The sequence below is a fragment of the Mastomys coucha genome, unplaced genomic scaffold (assembly GCF_008632895.1).
Source record: "Mastomys coucha isolate ucsf_1 unplaced genomic scaffold, UCSF_Mcou_1 pScaffold14, whole genome shotgun sequence".
Lineage (NCBI taxonomy): Eukaryota > Metazoa > Chordata > Mammalia > Rodentia > Muridae > Mastomys > Mastomys coucha.
In genome coordinates this window covers 97052702-97072923 of record NW_022196896.1, presented here as the reverse complement: position 1 = coordinate 97072923, position 20222 = coordinate 97052702, and the positions used below count along the sequence as shown (strand labels likewise).

General features: G+C 37.7%; 1 protein-coding gene across 3 annotated transcripts in view; it reads left to right on the top strand.

Annotated features, from left to right (window-relative positions):
* The window catches only part of Bard1 (BRCA1 associated RING domain 1), a 79539-nt gene extending 59360 nt beyond the window's left edge, over positions 1–20179 (top strand). For all 3 annotated transcript variants that reach the window (XM_031367851.1, XM_031367850.1, XM_031367852.1), the window contains 4 exons: positions 1319–1451; positions 2327–2416; positions 18169–18266; positions 19693–20179. In XM_031367851.1, coding sequence (XP_031223711.1) covers positions 1319–1451; positions 2327–2416; positions 18169–18266; positions 19693–20025 — 654 coding nt within the window. In that variant the 3' untranslated portion in view covers positions 20026–20179. The remainder of the gene's footprint in view (positions 1–1318; positions 1452–2326; positions 2417–18168; positions 18267–19692) is intronic.
* The last annotated feature ends 43 nt before the right edge of the window (positions 20180–20222 follow it).

Below are 20222 nucleotides of genomic sequence, written 5' to 3'. Positions count from 1 at the left end.
GCTGGTCCCAGTTACTCCCAGTGTTGGGACAGATATTGTGTCCTCCTCACCTCTGATCCTGGGTGTGTTAGAGCGCATGGGAGTGGAGCTTCCTCTGGGTGTTGTGCTACCGGAAGGCAACAGCTGATTTTTAATATAATTGTAATTGAACAATTTTGAAAATATTCTGAATTATTTTCATGTTAGAGATTATTTACACTTTAGATTTGACTTGGCTATGTTTTCTGACAGAGACTAATAATGCATTTATATGGAAATGTAATTCTGTGTGTGTGTGTGTGTGTGTGTGTGTGTGTGTCTCCAGTGTGTTATCTGAACTGTAAGGGGGTATAGAGTTAACAACAGATTAAGTGAGCATAGGGAGTCTGAAGAGTTCATCAGTCTTCTGAGTGAAGTTACTATTTGCATACTGACCTTCTCAGCTAGCTGCTGAACTGAGATGCTGCCTATGCTTTTGCTGGTCCCTCATGTTCTCCAGAGCCTTTGAAAGCCCAGCCTTCAGTGCACATTTGCAGTCAGTGCATGCGAAGGCCCAGTGTCTTGTGTTGTATGTGGATGTGGCATCTTGTCCTTAGCACAGGAGTGCTGGGGTTGAGTTTTCTTTCTGTTCATAGGCAGCTTTGTCAAACTCTAGTTCTAGTTCTGTCGTTCAGTCTTTTGGATGCTCCATTGTGTCGTTGTTCCTCAGAATTGTCCCTTCACCTCTCCCATGCTGTTCACCGATGCTGTCTGTTTGTCTCCATGAGTGTGAGTTTAGATGTTAAGCCCATAGCATTAGTGTTGGTAAGTCACCCATTCTTTCTTAGGAGCAACAGGAAGTCCCTCTTATTTGTGTATCCGCTTTCTTCACTCAGTTTTCTGCACACATTCATCACTTTGTTTCAGGGTTAAAAATTTATTTTCTTTCTTTAGAATTAGTGCTGAATTTTCAAAATTATCTTACCTCAAATTGAATAGACCAAGTTTGGGTTCACCTCTTTGGAGGAGGGATATGAAATTGGTCATTCTTAATGGCTATTTTAGGTTACTGGGAACAGAATGAAATTGCGAAGCCCTCTGTGAATATTGTTCAGCATCAGGGAAAGCAGTTTGCTGTTTGGATAAAGCTATTTCAACTAACATTGACTTGGCAGGAAAGTAAATAGAAAATAGTTATTCAAATGCATTGAGTGTTAGGGTTACAGGCGCCGACTCACTAGGAATTACTGGGGATTATTAACTGGAATAAGATAATTAATAAAATAGAAGTCTTTTCAGGTGAGTGTGTGCCTTCTCTGTTCCCTACTTGTTCTTTACCCTGGCACCTGTTCATTAACAGGTGAGCGCTGGGCGGCGGAAGGATGGGCCGCTGGTGCTAATAGGCAGTGGACTCTCTTCCCAGCAGCAGAAGATGCTCAGCCAGCTTGAGGCGGTGCTTAAGGCTAAAAGGTGTGCTCAGTTTGACAGCACAGGTGAGGAGTCTTTTTGTTTCTTTTTTTTTGTGTGTGTTTTTTGTTTTTTTGGTAGAAAACAATTTTAAGTTAGTCCCTTTAAAGAATAACCGCTGATAATTTATTGATATTTTAAGCATTGGGTTGTGGTTATATATTTTGCACCTTGTAAAATGTATCTATACTTTATAAATTTAATATGCTTAAGAAATGTAAAATATTTATTTTGTTTGTTTTTGTGGTACTTGGGAAGAAACCCTTGCTGTTCATGTGCTAATAGGTAGGTGTTCTACTGCTCAACTCCACCCTCACAGGAAATATAATGTTAAAACTTATATACATTTTAGGATAGAACACTGTTAGGAGAACAAATTTTTGAGTTTGTTAATAATTTATTATAGTTAGTATAATACCATAAATCACTTGAAAGTAGCTGAAAATTTTGTATTTGTTAATACCGTTTTATGGTGAGTTTTCTTTTTTTTCTTGTTTTAAATGAATTATTTATTTTATATATATATAATACATATATTATATATATATATATATATATGAGTACACTGTTGCTGTCTTCAGACACATCAGAAGAGGGCATCAAATCCCATTATAGATGGTTGTATGCCACCATGTGGGAATTGAACTTAAGACCTCTGGAAGAGCAGTCAGTGTTCTTAACCTCTGAGCCATCTCTCCAGCCCTTATGATGTGTTTTATGATCTTATTTTTCATGTTGATGGCCAAGTTAAAAAGTACTGAATAAAAGGAACATTATACTAAATATAAAAGTTGCCTTTGAAGAAAACTTAAGTGTCAGTTAATTAAGTAGAATTAACTGATTATAAAAAGTAGAGGATTGTTTTCTTTCTGTTTTCCTTATTGCTTTGTTTGTATTTTAGTGACTCATGTTATTGTTCCTGATGAAGCTCAGAGTACTTTGAAGTGTATGCTTGGCATTCTCAATGGATGCTGGATCCTGAAATTTGATTGTAAGTACTGGATTTGTGAGTATTACTAGACTTTAGTGTATCCCTATCCTTTGAGTTAGTCAACATTTTAAAAAAGATTCATGCATCATTTGTGCCGTTCAGATTCTTAGGTTTTTTTTTTAAGATTTATTTATTTTATGTATATGAGTACATTGTCACTGTCGTCAGACACACCAGAAGAGGGCATCAGATCCCATTACAGATGGTTGTGAGCCACCATGTGGTTGCTGGGAATTGAACTCAGGACCTCTGGAAGAGTAGATGATGGTCTTAACCCAGCTATCTCTCCAGCCCTCAGATTTTTTTTAATAAATGTGCATAAATATGCTCTGATTTTAAAGTAGCTTTATTCAACAGTTGCAAGCATATTAATAAAGAATAAATATAGTTTGATGTTAACTTTGAAGTCTAAATATAAAGTCCTTATTAATGCTAAATGGTTCTTTTGACAAAATATACTCATGTTTTAAATCCATTGCTTGGTGTATCTGTGAAGTGAAATTAATTTATTGTTTTCCATTTAAGATTTCTACAGTATTACGTATAATATCTTCTAATCTTGTGGCTGATGCAGTCATTTTAGGCTCTTTGGGATTTGACTGATCTGCATGATTTCCAGCAGCCGTTACCTAAGCTTCCACTCACTGTATCCCTGTTTCTCTCTGTTGGCAGTCAAATACTGTTGTTACCCTCAGAGCTGCATCTACCTCACATAATGTAGTTGGATGTTATTCTTAACCTTGTATCATTTAGGATTTAAAAAAGAAAACATATTCCTAATATTATATTCTTTGTTTATTTTTGACATTGAGTTTTAATTACAGCATTTCTCCCTTCCCTTTCCCCTCTCCAAACTCTTTCATGTCTCCCTCCCCATTGCTATTTATTTTTTGTTCCTTGGTACCTGAAGGATCAATCTATTTTCTGGTATGCTAGCTAAAATATGATGGCAGATGTACCAGCTCTTATTAAGTACTTCTTTAGAAAGCTAAGTGATTGCAAAGGACTGACAGGGAGTCTTAAGATCTGTAGTGGGTTACGTCAGGAGTGATTGAAGGCCAGCATTTCCCAGGTCTGGAGCTGCTCCATATTGAGATGGTCTGCTGCTTGTGCTAGAGCCGGATGCTAACATTGGATGGACAGTTGCAGTCTCTTGTAATGGTAATTATACAAAAGCAGAACAATGGGTATATTATTTTTAAAAAGTACATCATATATTAAATTTCACTAAAAATACCGTCTTTGTGCTTTGAAGGCCTTATGGTAGAGTTATTATCAAGAACTTAAGTTTGAAGTTGATTTGATCTGGAGAGCAGTTTGATATCAGCTATTAAAACTGATTTCCATTTCCTTGTAGTATTCTTGAGTGTGGTTTCCTGTGATGAGAGCTGTGCTCTCTGTTCTGCTCATTCTCTGTAAATAGTCAGTAGTCTGTAAAATAGTTGACTCCCAGTGAAAACCAGTTTGAGAAGTATAATTATATGAATTGGCAATATATGTCTGGTTTTGAACTTTATTTTACCTTTCCTGTCTGTAGTAAGTCTTTCTGAACTTCAGTATTTAAAACACCAAATGCTTCCAAGATTATGCATTCTTTTGTACCATACCTAGGCCAGAACCATTGCCAATATTCATAATAGCAAGATTTATAAAATAAAGAAACTGGTGAGATGGCTCAGCGGTTAAGACCACTGACTGCTGTTCCGCAGGTCATGAGTTTGGATTCCAGCAACAACATGATAGCTCACAATCATCTGTAATGGCAAACAAATAAAAACCTATTGGCGGGAGTGAGCGGGGTCAGGAGGTAGAGGGAGAAGGGGTGCGTGGGGTAGGGGTGGGGGAGTTCCTTAAAAATAAAAAAGAAACCATCTGATGGTTCTGAACTTTGAGTCTGTTTCTTAAGAATTTGCTGAACTGGCATTGGATTATATGTATAGGAAATCCATTTCTATAAAACCTACCTTCTGTAGGGAAGGTGAGTTTTGTCACTTTAATGGCTTGGCCATGTCATTTTTATAGAATCACTGATGGACTCAGACTGAGTTAATAGTGTGCTATTTGGTGATTCTCACAGTAGTGAATAACATTCTCTAATACCGTTGGCTCTTTTAGGATAAAAGATGGGTAGGATCTCTTATTGAAGTTCATATGTTCATATTTTTTAATATAGAGCTGAAAGAAATAAATTCAAAGTTTGAGACAAGCATTTAAGTAGTCACTAGGTCACTGGGTTTATAAAAACAAGTCATATGCTCTCAAAGTCTCTGTGCTAACAGAGTACCTCAGTCTGTTTTCTGTGGCAGACACCTCAGTGTTTTAGGAATGCGTTTCAGAGAAATTCAGAATTGTGTAGAACTCACATATATTAGAGAAAAATGATAGGGATGACTGCTTTCAGAATTAACTCTAAAGTGCATGACTTATTTAAAAGTTTGTTTGATTGTAGGAATTAGTTTCTTGGTAGATAAAATTATTAATGGGATAACTACTTATAAGCTTTAATATTAACTTTTTGGTGATATTTTCTATAAACCAAATGAATTGAAAAGGAATTTTTACCACGTGTATACATGTCGTTATGTGTGAAAGTCAGAGCTTGACATCAGGCATCTTAGCCTCGCATCTTAATTTTTGAGACAGTGTCAGGAGTTTCATTGAGCCAGGCAATCAGAGATGAGCCGTTCAGACCCACCTCCATCTGGAGATCTGCCTGTGTCTCTATCTATTCTCCACTTGGTTGAGCTAGGTTTACTCTAGATGTCTGTCCATGAATTGAATGAGGACGAGCGGGCAGGATACCCTTTAATATTGTTTTCTGCTTGGCTGGTTGATTTAAGTTATGGACTCTAAAAGGCAGTAACCTCATGTTACTTAACAGTCATTCCTTTCTATTAGAGTTGCTTTTTAAAATGGACTTTTGAAAGTGCTGTAGCATTGTAAAGATTGATGTAATTTCTGTTTTGCCCAATAAACTTTGCCAAATAAAATGTAAATAGATACTAAACTCTTGTGTAAAGTAAGACTGATTAGGAAAGTGTGTGTCCTGAAGTCTCATCATGTAGGGCACGGTCACATGGGCCTGTGTAGTTCCAGCATTTGGAAAGCTAAGGCAAGACAAACAGTTCGGAGCTATCCTTGGTTACCCAGTGGCTTCTCAGAAAGCTGTTCTACACAGATTCCCCTCTCAAAAACAAGTTAGCAAATAATAGAAGTCTCCCATCAAAGATTTTCTAAGAATGAAGAAAATTATTTTATCAAATAACCCCATTTTTCTGATAACTTGAAGTAAGTAATACAAGTGAGATGGAAAGGCGTCTGTCTTATGGTAGCAGGACGTAGGGAATGACCTGCATAGGAGTGAAGCACTTGTGTCTTGTCTCATGGCAACTCTCAGTATGTGAGTGCACACAGAAAACATACATGGCAGGGGCTACCAAAGAGGGTGGTTTTCTTTTTTGAAATAGGCTTCCTGTATAGTCCAGGCTGGCCTCAAACCCTGGTCCCACCTGTGCATTGAGTATAAATGTTGGGATTATAGTCAATGTCCATATTGTAATTAATTTTTAACAGTTTTCAAAAGAATATGTGTCTATTGTATTAAATCCACATCCTCTAGGAATGAATTCAAACCTTCACATTTCTAATATCAAATACAATACAGTCTTTTTTTTTTTTATTTTCCAAAGATTAGTTGGACATTTCAGGGCTTTGATCTTAAAAAGAGAAATTAAAACCTAGATTTGTAATTGTTTTCTAACTAATGTAATAATAATTACATTTAATAATATATTTATTATATAAATAATAATAATTTTATTATAGATAATAGAAAATTACATAAACATTTTTAAAAAATATTTTACTTAAAACCACTGAGTATAAGTTTTCTAATTATCATTAGAATCGTTGGGCATTAGGCAATTTGTTCTTTAAACATCAGACAATTTTAATATTATTCATAGTATAGGTGTCAGTATTGCTATCCAAGTTTTGTTTAAAATATTTTTGATATACTAATACATTTCATGATGGGATTTGTTTGCTCTTTTGTGTGTATTAAGTAAAATAAATTCAGCATATCTCAAGAAGACTGTGTGTGTATTTATAACTAGAACATTAACTTGAAGTAGAGGGAAAAAAGTAAATGAATACTAATGTAGTATTTTTGACAAAAATCTAAGGTCCTATGACAGTATTTTCTGTGATATTCCAAAGTGGATGTTGATGACATCTGTATTGGTTAGTTTTTGTCTCTGGATAAGCTAGGGCCATCATGTGGCTTTTGGATTGCAGCAATAGAGACATCTTGGACAGTGCGAATGGTGAATGATTTTCTTTTCTCCTCTGAGCTTTCATTTCATCATCTCTCCACTTTTGGTATTTCACATCATGAGCTCATGTCTCTGTCGCTTAACTGTCACCTGGCCCTGGAGAAACTTTGACAATGCACTTTGTTACTTTCTATTTTGTCTTTGTGTAGAATGGCTGTTCCTGTCTGACTGAAAACTAATATAGAAGCATTTTCAAGGAAAGATCCTTTGGTTTTACAGCCCGAGTGTTGATTTTTAACTGAATCAGTCAGGAGCTCCACGGTTGTTATTGTCATTCCAAGTGACATACATTCCTAATTAGTTCTAATGCCATATCTATTCAGATTCTTGGCTTTGAGGTGGTGTGACACTTATGTATTTTGAGTTTTTTAAAGGAGATTTATTGACTTAATAATATTTAATTCTACATTCTCTCGGGAAGATCCTGAAGGCCCAGAAGGATGACAATTTGTTAAAATCTGCACCTCAGTGTTGTTCTAGCTTTTGAAGAGAGTAAAGACATGGTGGTTTGTGTTTGTGTGTTTGGTTTTGCTTTCCCTGTAAGACAGACCTTCTCTTCCTGTGGACACTCAACACATTCAGATCTTTAGCTCTGTTCGTGTTTTTGCATTCTTTATTAACTTTGTGTAGCTGTATGTTCCAGGGCATTTCTTTTTACTTATTTCATTTGTTAATCTTTTTTTCTCAAACTTCAGAAAAACAATTTACTTCAATATAAATTGATAATCATCACTGGTTCATGCATCTAGAATAAAGATATATCTATAAGTTATGTTTTTATGAGCTAGAGACAGGAATGCAGGCTAACAGTTTAGAATAAGGGAAATACTTTTCTGTATAGTATAAATTTCGTTTTTAAAAATACCGATGTAGCCCTGACAGTTATAAGCTGCCTGACTATGCAAAGATCCTTGGTCTTGCCAAGGTGGCCAGAGCTGCCCTAATGACTTTGCATTAATGAATTTGACTTGAGCTCAGTAATACTAGGGGGATTGTGCTTCTCCTGCACACGGAAAAATCACATAATATCGGGCCCAAAGAAAACTAGCATGAATAGTAGGCATGGTTAGGACTTCACCTGATTCACTAAAAGAGTGTGTGCACAGGTGACTTGTTCTTTTGTCCCTGCAAAGTAATAATTCCAGATAACATCTTAATAGAATATATTTAAGGTAACAAAGATAAAATAAATCATATATCATATAAGAATAGTGGCGTAACACATTCCAACTATGTATGGCTCTGGTAGATGAGGAAGTCTTTGTTTACATGTGGAATTATCAAGTTAATTTACTTTGAAAATTACTTGTAGAGAAAACAAGCAAAACTGTGATCTCAATTTTGCTTTTTTCTTGAAAAGGAAAAACATAGGTATCTTTCGGCCAAACTTTTAGTAGCAAATGACAACATCATGATGGCTTTATTTAGCATTTATGATAGATATAAAATAATTGGATTAGAGAGAAAGAGGTAGGGCGATCTCTTGAGTTTGAGACCAGCCCATTCTACAGAGGATAGCCAGGACCAGCCAGGGCTACACAGAGATATCCTGTCTTGAAAAACAAACAAACAACTTCAATGAAAAAGGATTAAATTTTAAAAGGTTGTATTGAGTCGTTGGTAAAAGACTAGTTTTTAAATTAATGTAAGTATAGAGATTAGGGATCATGGCATACATTATACTTTATATGAGTTAATAAATAGAAATGTTTTTAAGTGATCATATTTTAGAGACAAATATATTCAAGTAGAAAGTTATCATTTGCCTAATTTTTGTGGAATAAGTAGAATTTTGAAATATCCATTATTTCTTATTAAATAAGTAATATTTTGCTAATCTGTGCTTTCATTTTACTGGTGATATTACTATATCATTTAATTACTGAAAGTTCACCTTAGAGTATCTCATGTATGTTCTTTACTTAGTGAATCCATTTAGTTGATTAATTCAAAAGGAGATTGACAAGCACTGAAATTTTAATTATGGAAAATATCTATTGAATAGTGTGTCTTCAAATGTGTTTGCATTCTAGAACTTGGCAGTTTGGGTAGTAGATGAAATAAACTCACTGACCATTGAAGACAGAGACAAATGCATTTATTGTTCTCCACCCCTTCTGTCTTCAGAGTCCTTAGTACTTTCTACTATTTATTGTGTTTTTTGTGTAATATCTTGAAAATGACTATTTTCCTCTTTAATCTTTAAGAAATGGATCATGTGATGTGCTCTGAGAACCAGAACATACCAACTCTAAATAGAGATAGCTGCTGTTTGTTTAGATGATGTTTTTAACAATAAAGAGACTTAAAAAAAGGCTGTTCAGGAGTCAGACAATATTTAAGTTTTTATTTTATTGAGTCCCCAGGAAAAGCGCTTAAATCTGTGAGGATTTCAATAATGTTTGGTTATTTGAATCGGAACCTTAGGAGGTGATGTCGCTTGGCTTTCAAAACTTCCCAAGGGTTTTTTGTGCTGTGATAGCAACTTCCTAAAAGGACTTTGTTGTCATTCAGATATCTTCTAGACTTAATTCAAATTTCCTTAGCTGGTACTGGGTAGCAGAGACTTGGTCAGTTTCCTAGAATAAGAGAATATCAGAGGAATGCTTGATCAGCTCAGTAATTGCAGTTAGATCACTGAACAATTTTGTATTTGGAGTTTCTTGTCTGGGGAGGATAGACCAGTACACCTGTGGGCTAGCTGGGGCAGTGGAGGCATCCATTGCTCACAGTCCCTGTGCTGGTCCAGCTGCCCTCTCCTGCCCCTCTTCTTCCCTTATGTACATTAAGGCTGATCACCTAAATGAAGATAGATTGCTAAACTCAAGGCAGCTGTCTATCTGGGAAAGATGGCAGTGTACCAACCACTGAAACAGAGGAACTTGGGGATGCTGTGAGGCTGCTGTGTTAAAACCCAGTAGAAGCTGAGTTGCAGAATATGGTTCAAGAATGGCACCATTCATTTCCCAAAATTCTAAGCCACGGTGGCTAGAAAAGGGGAAGATACAGATAGCAAAGAAGAAATCTCTGAAGCGTTACAAGTTTCTGACTAGGATGATGATGACTGCTTTCGTCCAGCAGATCTGTATCACATCCTGACAAAGTCAGAAGAAAAATTAACAAGTGAAATGGCTAGAGATGCAAGATATTGATGTAGACGGACAGTCAATGGAATATCTTGTTCATATGATCATATGATGACCACAAATGAAGACTTACTTTTAGCTAATTTACCCTTGTATATCACACTAATTCTTACAAGAAAAAGGGTGATTTTACTGTTTTTATATAGCAAAAATGAGTGTCAAAGAACCTGTACATACTACTTTGTGGTCTTGTCCCCTAAAGATTTGTGTCACATTGGTTATTACTGTATAAATAATTTGTTTATTTTAGGATGGTGTGCAGAAATTGTTTGAAGGATGAACTGGAAACATAGCCCTAGTAAATGATCTTCTTGTATTTCCAGCAGTTTTAGCCCCATGGTGACAATGCCACACCATGGTGACTTGCCTCAGCAGGTTAGCTTAGTTCTTTGTGCATTGTACTAGAGTAAGACCAATGTCAGGCTGTCACACATTGTTAGTAAGAAATCTTTACCAGAGCTGGGCAGTGGTGCCACACACCTTTAATTCCAGCACTTTCTGAATTCACGGCCAGCCTGGTCTCCAGAGTGAGTTCCAGGACAACCAGGGCTATACAGAGAAACCAAAAAAAAAAAAACTTTACCAGTGGACCTCCTGTGGACGTGAAGCCAGCACAGTAGGCTGTATCTGTGGACTTAGCACAACCATCAACATTGCTTGCTCCCCAGGAAACTAGTATCTGTTTTCTTTCCAACTTATAAATGCTCATCTTATTTTTTCCAATTAAAAAAAATTAACTTGTCTACTTATCAACTGCTACAAAGCTGAAGATTTTATGACCCTAAATACAACCACTACAGAAGCACTGGTCCCTTCTAATAGGAAACTAAGCTCTCTTCTCAGTAGTTGGTGTTTTCTGTCTCCCATCTCCCAGTGCCATACTTAGCAAACCCTGCTCTATCTGAGCTGTGTTCTGTTCACTAGCAGCAGCACATTGTTAGAAGCAACAGATAACTGTTGTGGGAGCTAAAATAATAAGCCAAACCCATAAGTGGCTAAAGCAGCCCATAGGCACAGTCCACCGTGTCTGCTGGCTACTCCTGATACAGTAGACACTGTGCACTGTTGCTCACCTAGAGATTGTATTGCTCTGCAGGCAGAATGAGGAGTGGACTCCTGTATGCCTAAGAGATACAAAAATAATAGCTTAGATTAAAGGAATTTGCTTGCTGATGATTTTGCTATACTGAATTCTTTTAGGTTCCTATTTTGATTACAAACATTGGATGCAGTGGCCATCATACTGGGCATTGTTATTAGGATAGTATTTTGACCTGGTCACAGATTTTTGAGTCTCCTTTTCAATGTATAGGACACTCCATTTCACACACCTCACCTTATTTTTTGGAAACATAGTCTCACTCTTTAGCTGAGGCTATACTGGAACTAATTGTGGCCTCAGACTCACAGTAGGCCCTCCTGCTCAGCCTCCCAGGGCTGAAATTCCAAATGTGAGCCATCATACCTGGCCAAAGTTAATATATTAGTATTAGCTACATTAGATAGCATTTTAACTAGCAATTATTTAAAATAATGCTATTTAAAATACATCATTGTATGCCAAATAACAATTTACAAATTAGAACAATAAGGTTCAGGACTTCAGCTAGGCAAACTCAAATGATCCAATCTTAAAAACTGGGCAAAAGATTATTAAACATCAAAACACAGGCAAACCTAACAAATTAATAATTATACAAGTAAGGAATTAGGGGAAGTTTCTTAACTTTTTTTTGTTGTTGTTGTTGTTGTTGTTGTTTTCGAGACAGGGTTTCTCTGTATAGCCCTGACTGTCCTGGAACTTACTCTGTAGACCTGACTAGCCTCAAACTCAGAAATCTGCCTGCCTCTGCCTCCCAAGTGCTGGGATTAAAGGCATGCACCACCACTGCCTGGCTTAACTGTTGTATTTTTTTTTTTTTTTTTTTTTTTTTTTTATGTGCACATATGAGCATGTATGTTCAGGTGCCCACAGAAGCCAGAAGAGGATGTTGGGTCCGCCAGATCTGCAGCTACAGGCAGTTATGAACTGCCTGATGTGGGTGTGGAATCTAACTCTTATCCTCTGCAATAAGAGCAAGGTCTCTAAGCCTCTGAAGCAGCTCTCTAGTCCCTTGGCATTGAATTTGAATACATTTTAGCAATCCTAAATGAAGGGAAACATTGACAGCACTCAGCTTTGGGAGAAATGGGGTATTCAGTTGCTAGCATTTTCTTTTTTAATAATATGTAACATCTTGGAACACTAAAAGCAGCTTAAATCATTTGATACATTCACAATCACGGCTTTTAGAGTCCAAAGTTTAGCTTGCATACCAAAGAATTATATTTTTGTATGTAAAACGCATCGGTTTTAGAAAGCTGAGTAGTCTTGGGTTCAAATTCCCATTCTGCCACACTTAACAGCTAAATGGCTTGGAACCAGCTAAGTACTTTATTTCTCCTTCTGAAATGGAAAGAGTACATGGTAAATCCTATTGTTTGTGGATTTTACATTTTTGAATTTGCTCTACATGCTAACATTTTGTAATTCCCCAAGTCAGTACTTAAAGCCTTGTGGACATGTGAGTATCTTAAGCTTTGAGGCCATGCATCTGAACGTGCTCCCAGCTGAGATCTAGCTCGTGATTCTTTGCCTTCTCCATTCAGCTGGACATTGTAAGCAGTTTTGAGTATGCAGAGCATGCTTCTCACATGTGTTTGTGTTGTTGAGTCCACACTTAAAATAGCCCCCTAGCAGTTGGAAGGGGAAACCTTATTCAGGCTCAAATTTTAATGTAGTTCCAGTGCTAATGAATGGTACTGTGGAAGAACTGTGGTGATTTTAAACATATCCAGAACAAGAAGTCTTCATCAGTTTACAAAAATGTGGGAACCAGAGTCTCCCAGGAGCACAGCAGTGCATTTCCTTTTGAGTGTCTCCGTATTCAGTGTCTGTAGCTTCTTTCTAGGCCATGACTACTGCAGGTAAGGAGTGTCTACCAAACCAGTCTTGTTCATCATGGGGATTGGTACACACAATAAAACACACATAGTAGCTACAATCCCTAAGATGGTCAGACTTTTCCTTGGAGCAATACCAGAATCATTAGAACTGGTCATTAGAACTAGAGAGACAGGATATTAGGATTGGCCGAGCAGCTATCAAGTCTAAAGATCTGAGTTTGATCTCTGGGCCCCACGGGGTAGCAGAGAACTAGCTCCTGCAAGTTGTTCTCTGACCTCTACATGCATGTCCACTCACACACATACCCACAAAGTAAGTACAAATAATTAAAACATTTGAAAACTCAAAAGTTGGGCTATATAAGAAAGAAAACAATGCAACAAATTGTACTTGCAAGTATTTTGTCTTTTTTCCCCCCTGTAATTTCATCAGAAACCACTAGTATATAGTTTTATCTCCATAAGAAATACATTCCTTTTAAAATTCTTTGGTTAGGCCCTGTGCTCATTAGTATTTTTTTATTTAAATAGTGGGAAATTAATGTTTTCAGAGTATTAGGAAATGTTTGTGCATTTGGATTATAATAGTTCATCCTACTCCTGGGAAGAATTATTAGATTATATGGCATCCATAGATTTCATAAAATAATGTTAGTGTGATGGCTTTCCACTAATGAAAATGAATGCGAGATGTTTTGAAAAAGATTTACAGGTGTTAGGAATAAAATAGTACGCTTCTATTCATATTCAGTTCATCTGTACCCAAGGAAATAACAATAAACACTTCAACATTTTATACTTCCTTAATAATATTCTAGTTTTCCTCTCAATATTTAATATTTCATTAGATGAAAGAATTAAAACTCTAGCTGTGCATAATTTCCTACCACACTAAAATTTTGCATCTCACTTCTCTACCATAGCAGAACCACTAATACTTATAGAATATTTCAGCATCAATTTTAAAAAAAAATGAAAGTAAATTGGTCTAGAATTGTGTTTTAGAAATAAGTATGCATTCAAACATTTTTACTAAAAATGTCCAATTATTTTTGCTTTTAGTATATCTAAACTAAATGTGAAATGTAATAGAAATGTTTTTTCTTAAATTACCTCTGTCAATCAGATATAACCTGTTCTTCTGAAGGTTTGCAATTAGATTGTACAAGAGGGAAAGGTGAATGTCAAGGGCATGGCTGTGCTGGTGTCCGACTGCATCCTTGACCTGAGTCCCACAGCTGGCTTTCTAACAGAAATGCAAGTCCTCCTGGGCTCTGCAAACCACTGAGCAGGAGGAGACCTGCCCTTTGCCTAGTGAGGGCCTCGGCTGGAGCTCATTGGACTGCCATCCTTCATGCCTTTGACATGAGAAAGATTTCAAATGAGCCTCTGAAGTGGTTTTATAATAGAATATTTATTGACAGGAAGAGAGAGCTGTGGCATTAGATTCACTTTAGTTGAACACTCCTTTAAAGCCTTCCAAATTTAATGAAAATTGAAGATTAGTTTTTGCAACCAAAACTTAAAAACGTGTTCTTTATAGAGACATGACTAATTGAGTTTGTAAATAGTAGGTGCTTACTAATAAGGCTGCAGAAGGCCCTATGGAGGAAGGCTGTGAGCAAGTGGGCAGCTTCTGGCTACTTTCCTTATTTATCAGGGATTTTGGCATCCTAGAATTTAAACTATGTTTATTTTGTTTTCGTTTTTGTTTTCTGTTAAAGATGTCAAGAGCTTCAGTTTTTGTCCTTTCCTCCATGCTTTCAAGTTGATGCATGGATGTTTTATCATTATTCTAGTTTGGAGTAATAGAAAAGAGGCTTAAAGATGGGTGCCTCAAAGTCTAGGCCAGGCTGTCATTCACTCTGGAAAGTGTGGATTGTCTTACATGTCACCTCTGTCCTGTCAACATGGCTTTTCTCTTCTCACCCTCACAAGATTCTATTTGTTTCAATCACATTATGGGACAGTGGTGGTGCTGATAGCAGATTGACACTTGGTTCTGGGCCAGTTCTGCTCAGAAATGAGCCTTTTAGGGCCTTCTGCAGAGTGCAGACCGAGGTGTCACCCCTCAGTGACGTCTAATCACTGGCATTGCCCCCATTAGGATGTTAATATATTTTTAGCATATCTGTTTAATTCTTAGAATATGTTGGTATAGATAAAATTTTCTTCTGAATAAGTTTTATTCAGTGGTTGGCTATTTGGCGTTTGTTTTTAAATTGTTCATACTATTCTGTTTTTTCTTAGTGGTAAAACTCAGGTCTTTGAGTGGAGTAATCTCAAAGGTAAATAGGAAAATGGTCTGGGCCGGGCGGTGGTGGTGCACGCCTTTATTCCCAGCACTTGGGAGGCAGAGGCAGGTGGATTTCTGAGTTTGAGGTCAGCCTGGTCTACAGAGTGAGTTCCAGGACAGCCAGGACTATACAGAGAAACCCTGTCTCAAAAACCAAAAAAAAAAAAAAAAGAAAAGAAAGAAAGAAAATGGTCTGGAGATTTTGTTTTTATAGTGAAAACAGTATAAGATCCATTTTTGAGATTTTTTTTTTCAGTTTTGTGATAGACCCTTTATTTTCAAGTTTATTTTTAATGCCTTTACTCAGAATATAATTATATCAGTTCTCCTCTTCCTTTTCCTTTAACCCCTCTTAGGCACCCTCCTCCAAACCCCTTCAACGTCTCCCACTCTCAATTGATAATCTCACTTGCTTTTACATTTGTTAAATTCACACATATATATCTGTATGCACACGGAGATATGAATAGAACCTGCCAAGTGGGTTTTTGTTGTTTGTGTATGTGTGGTTTCAAGGCTGAGCGACTGTATGGAAACTCTTCCAAGGAGATGCTGAGTCTCCTCCCAGCAGGCTACAGTTGCCATAATTCTCTGTGTAGGGTGGAACCTCACATTTTTCCTCTTCCACATTTACATGTCCATTGTAGTACTATTGTTCCTGCCCATGCTTCCCAGCATACTCCCCGGGATTTTGGGAGTTTTCCACCCCTTTTGTAATTCCCTGACTTATAAGATGCAGAAGCTGGGATGTAGTTGTTGGGGTGGGCTCACCACAATCTCTTGATCTCTGCATTGTCATCTGCTCTGCATTGTCACCTGCTATAGTTTTCTGTGACGGCCCTGTCTTCATTTGCTGTAAAGAGAGGCCTTGTTGAGCTTATCTGTGGGCATAAGGATCAGATTTAGAATATAATAAGGAATCATGCTGGCCAAGCAAAGCCACGGTAGAAGATTCATTTTTAAGGTAAGGCTCACGACCTCACTAGCCCCAGAAAGCCGGCTAGGTTTCCAGTGGTGGGCACAATTTCCCTCCTGATGGATGGTCCTTCCACACAGCTGTTGATTGACACTTTCTGCATATGTTGCCATGCTAGTAGTTGTCATAGCTCATATGTGTTGTAGCTGGGTAGTTTAATTGCTTACATCTTTTGGTAACTTGCATAGTATTTTCTGGAATATTTTCATGAAACCTATTCTGAAGGAAAGATATTTTCAAGTCAAATTCAGCTTGAATATTAATATATTGCTTTGAAAGTCACTTGGACTACCCTGATATTCCTCAAAAGGAGTCTTGTGTCTAGCACTAGGGATTTGGTTAGTCTGTGGTTTTCAGGGGGAGTATTAGCAGCCCAAGTGGCTTAAACTTCTCATGTATGCACAAGAAGTATATATATGTATACACACATGTATGTATTGTACATATATAATTCTAGGTAAATATAAAATAATATGATTCCTTGAGGTTTTATCAAGCAATCTTGGCATTTGTCCCCCACCTCTACTTCTCCGTCTGCATTGACCTCCCTTTCCCCTCCCCATTATTGCAATTCCCACTGCATGTCACTTATATCCTGTTCTTCTCTACCAAGGGCCTCCCTACCTAAGGTCTCTATACAGAATTCCTGATGTCTGTGGTTACTTCATCTGTATACTCAATCTGAGGAGTTGAGGAGAGAACCTGTGACATTTGTCTTTATGGGTCTAGGCTACCTCAGTTTTTTACAGTTTATGCATAAAAACCATGGATGGTATGGTGAGATGGGTGGTATTCCTAATTCTTTTTTTTCTTTCATAGGCAACAAAACTCACCTTATAAGTTTATGAAATTTTACTAAAGCACTAAGTCATTTGACTTCACATCTCAAATTCAATTGTATGCATTTAACCTAGCAATATCTCTCACACACAAACATACACAAACACACACATACACACATACCACCACCACTCCCTCCTCCTCCTCCTCCTCCTCCTCCTTCTCCTCCTTCTCCTCCTCCTCCCCCCCTCCACTGCTGAGATGTTGTTGCTTAGGCTCTCTTCTCTTATTAGCATTGGGCAGATTAGTTCTAGAACACAGCCAGGCATTGATGGTGACGGCTAATGACCTTGCTTAGCATTGGAATTTCCTATTCACTAGACAGCAATAGCTCATTCTTTTTAAGCTTAAGCTATAAACACACTAGTGCAATCCATCAGGATTCTTTCTTCAGGGACTATCAAGCAAAGTCGTCTATAGGAGTAGTGTCAGTTCCCAGGCATCTCGTGGGCTCTGCTCAGTATTTATTTTAACAGGTCCTGCTAAGATCCTGTTGTGTGGCTGGCTGAGGGAGGTGCTGTAGACAGAAGCACTCTATGATTGGATCATTGGATTTTAACAGGAGACTGACCATACATGTACCTGCCCAAATGAGCTGACATTCGTTAAATGCTCAGTTCAGACTGACTGAGCATATTAATTGCTTAAAATCTTCCATAGGAAGGAAGGCTTTCTTCCATTTATTTTAAGTATAGAGAGCTAGCTTTATTGTATTTTCTTTCTGCTTTTCTATGTGGGATATGGCGTGTGTGTGATATCACTCTTTGTGTGTATATGTGTGTGTGAGAGAGTGTGTGTGTATAGGTGCAGTGACCAGTGTGTTCACGCATTGATGCTAGAGGCTGACTTGAGGTCTCTTCCTTCGTCATTCTCCACTGTATTTGTTTGAGATAGGCTCTCTCCTAGAAGCTATCATTTTGGCTAGACTAGCTGGCCACAGAACTCTCGGGGATCTGATTGCTCTCCAAAACCCTAGCACAGGTACAAGCTGCCATACCCACTGGGGATCCAACTCACCTCCCTGTGCTTACACTGCATAGTGTTCACCTGCTGAGCTGTCCCTCCAGCCCTTGCTTTATTGTATTTTCTTTTAGTATAACTGGGTTTGGAAGATTTCAGAATATTTAGGTCAACCGTAAGAAGAGACTAATTAGGTGGACTTCACAAATATGCTCATGAACTACTTATTTGATTCTCCTTTTTTTTTTTGTCAGGGGTGAAAGCCTGTCTGGACAGCAAAGTACGCGAGAAGGAAGAAAGGTACGAAGTTCCAGGAGGGCCACAGAGGAGCAGGCTCAACAGAGAGCAGCTGGTATTTTCCTTTTACATACTATTTGTGTGTCTTACGGCTTTGTGTCATTATCATTATCGGGAAAACTTTGCCCTTTCATCCAGTTCAGGTGACTGATTAAAATTTTAATTGTGCTTATTTCAAGCACTTGATTCTGAAAGATGATCACGGTGTGCAGTAAAATCCAGAAGGTAATAATTTCACACTGTTAATGGATTTTTGGCATCTTGAACATTACCATAAAGCTTTCAGATTCTGAGGTAAATCTCAGCTACAGGAAGTAGCTTGAAAGAAGACTTCGAGCTGCTGCTCGGATTTAGTTACCATATGTCTTTATTGCCACATACTGCAGTTTTAATGGACAATATTCCATTATTCTGTTGATAGATGTAACTATAGTAGAAATGACAAAGACACTTTCTAATTGGATCTCTAACCATGACTTCATTATCTGTTGTATACTGACAGTGCATCTCTGGAACCTTAAGGCCACACTCCTACTATGGCTGCCTAGGAGACCTTAGGTGTTGCTTACTTAGGGTTTCCATTGCTATGAAGAGACATCATGACCAAGGCAACTCTAAAAAAGGCAACATTTATTTGGGGCTGGCTTACAGGTTCTGAGGAGCAGTCCATTATCATCATGGCAGGAAGCATGGCAACATGTAGGCAGGCATGGCACTGGAGAAGCTGAGAATTCTATATCTTGTTCAGAAGGCAGACAGAAGACTGGGTCTTCCAGGCAGCTAGGAAGAGGGTCATAAAGTTTACGCCTAGAGTGAACACTTCCTCCAACAAGGCCACACCTCCTAATAATGCCATTCCTTTAGCCAAGCATATTCACACCACCATAGGTATCATGTAGAGACCTGAATGTAGATGAACATAACTGAACGGTATATGGGAAAATATGCTACTCTTACAGTTTAAATCCAGCTTGCTGTCTCTGATACTTACTCTAGATATCTTAAAATCCGGGAGATAAATCCCACCTGTGTGCACAAGCATCTTAATGGAGGGGATTTGATGAAGAGGGTTTTTTTTGTTTGTTTTGTTTTTTGGACAGTATCTCACTGTATAGTCCAGTAGCCTCTCCTGCCTAGCCTTGGTGCCAGGATTATAGCTGTGTACCGCTATGCCCGGTGACAGATTGTTTGTTTTATATCTTTTTTCTTTTTCAGTAGAAAGCATATCTGAAATTTTAAGAGAGTAAAAAGGAATCAGACAGGGGATGAATTTTAAATGAAAAAAAATCATAAATAAGAAACTCCTATTTTCCTAAGTATGTTTCCTGATCCAGTTAGTTTGATTGAAGGACAGTTTATGCCAGCACCTCATTAGGAAGCTTCTTTCTAACACATGACTATTGTTTTTATGTTCTTCATTCATAGACAGTGTTTTAAAATATTTTGATCTACTTTTAACAATTATTCTCTTGTTATTTCAGTTGCCAAAGCTGTTTGATGGATGCTACTTCTTTTTGGGAGGAAACTTCAAACATCACCCAAAGGATGACCTCCTGAAGCTCATTGCAGCAGCAGGAGGCAAAGTCCTCAGTAGAAAGCCCAAGGCAGACAGCGATGTGACTCAGACCATCAACACAGTTGCATACCATGCCAAGCCTGATTCTGATCAGCGCTTCTGTACGCAATACATCGTCTATGAAGATCTGTTTAACTGTCACCCAGAGAGGATTCGGCAGGGCAAAGTCTGGATGGCTCCTTCCACCTGGCTTATCAGCTGTATAATGGCCTTTGAATTGCTTCCTCTTGACAGCTGAGTGTCATACCAGGTGAACAGTTTAAGTTGAACATGCATGGTTTGTGAGAACACAGCCATTGTGATATGTTTGATCATTCATGGTTTTATGGATAGGTAGAACCATTCATATTTCCTCCCCCTTCGAATTGCAAAATAAAACAATTGATAGTAGATTAGGAATTCATTTAGATGCCTAAACAGCTTTTAAGTTTTTTT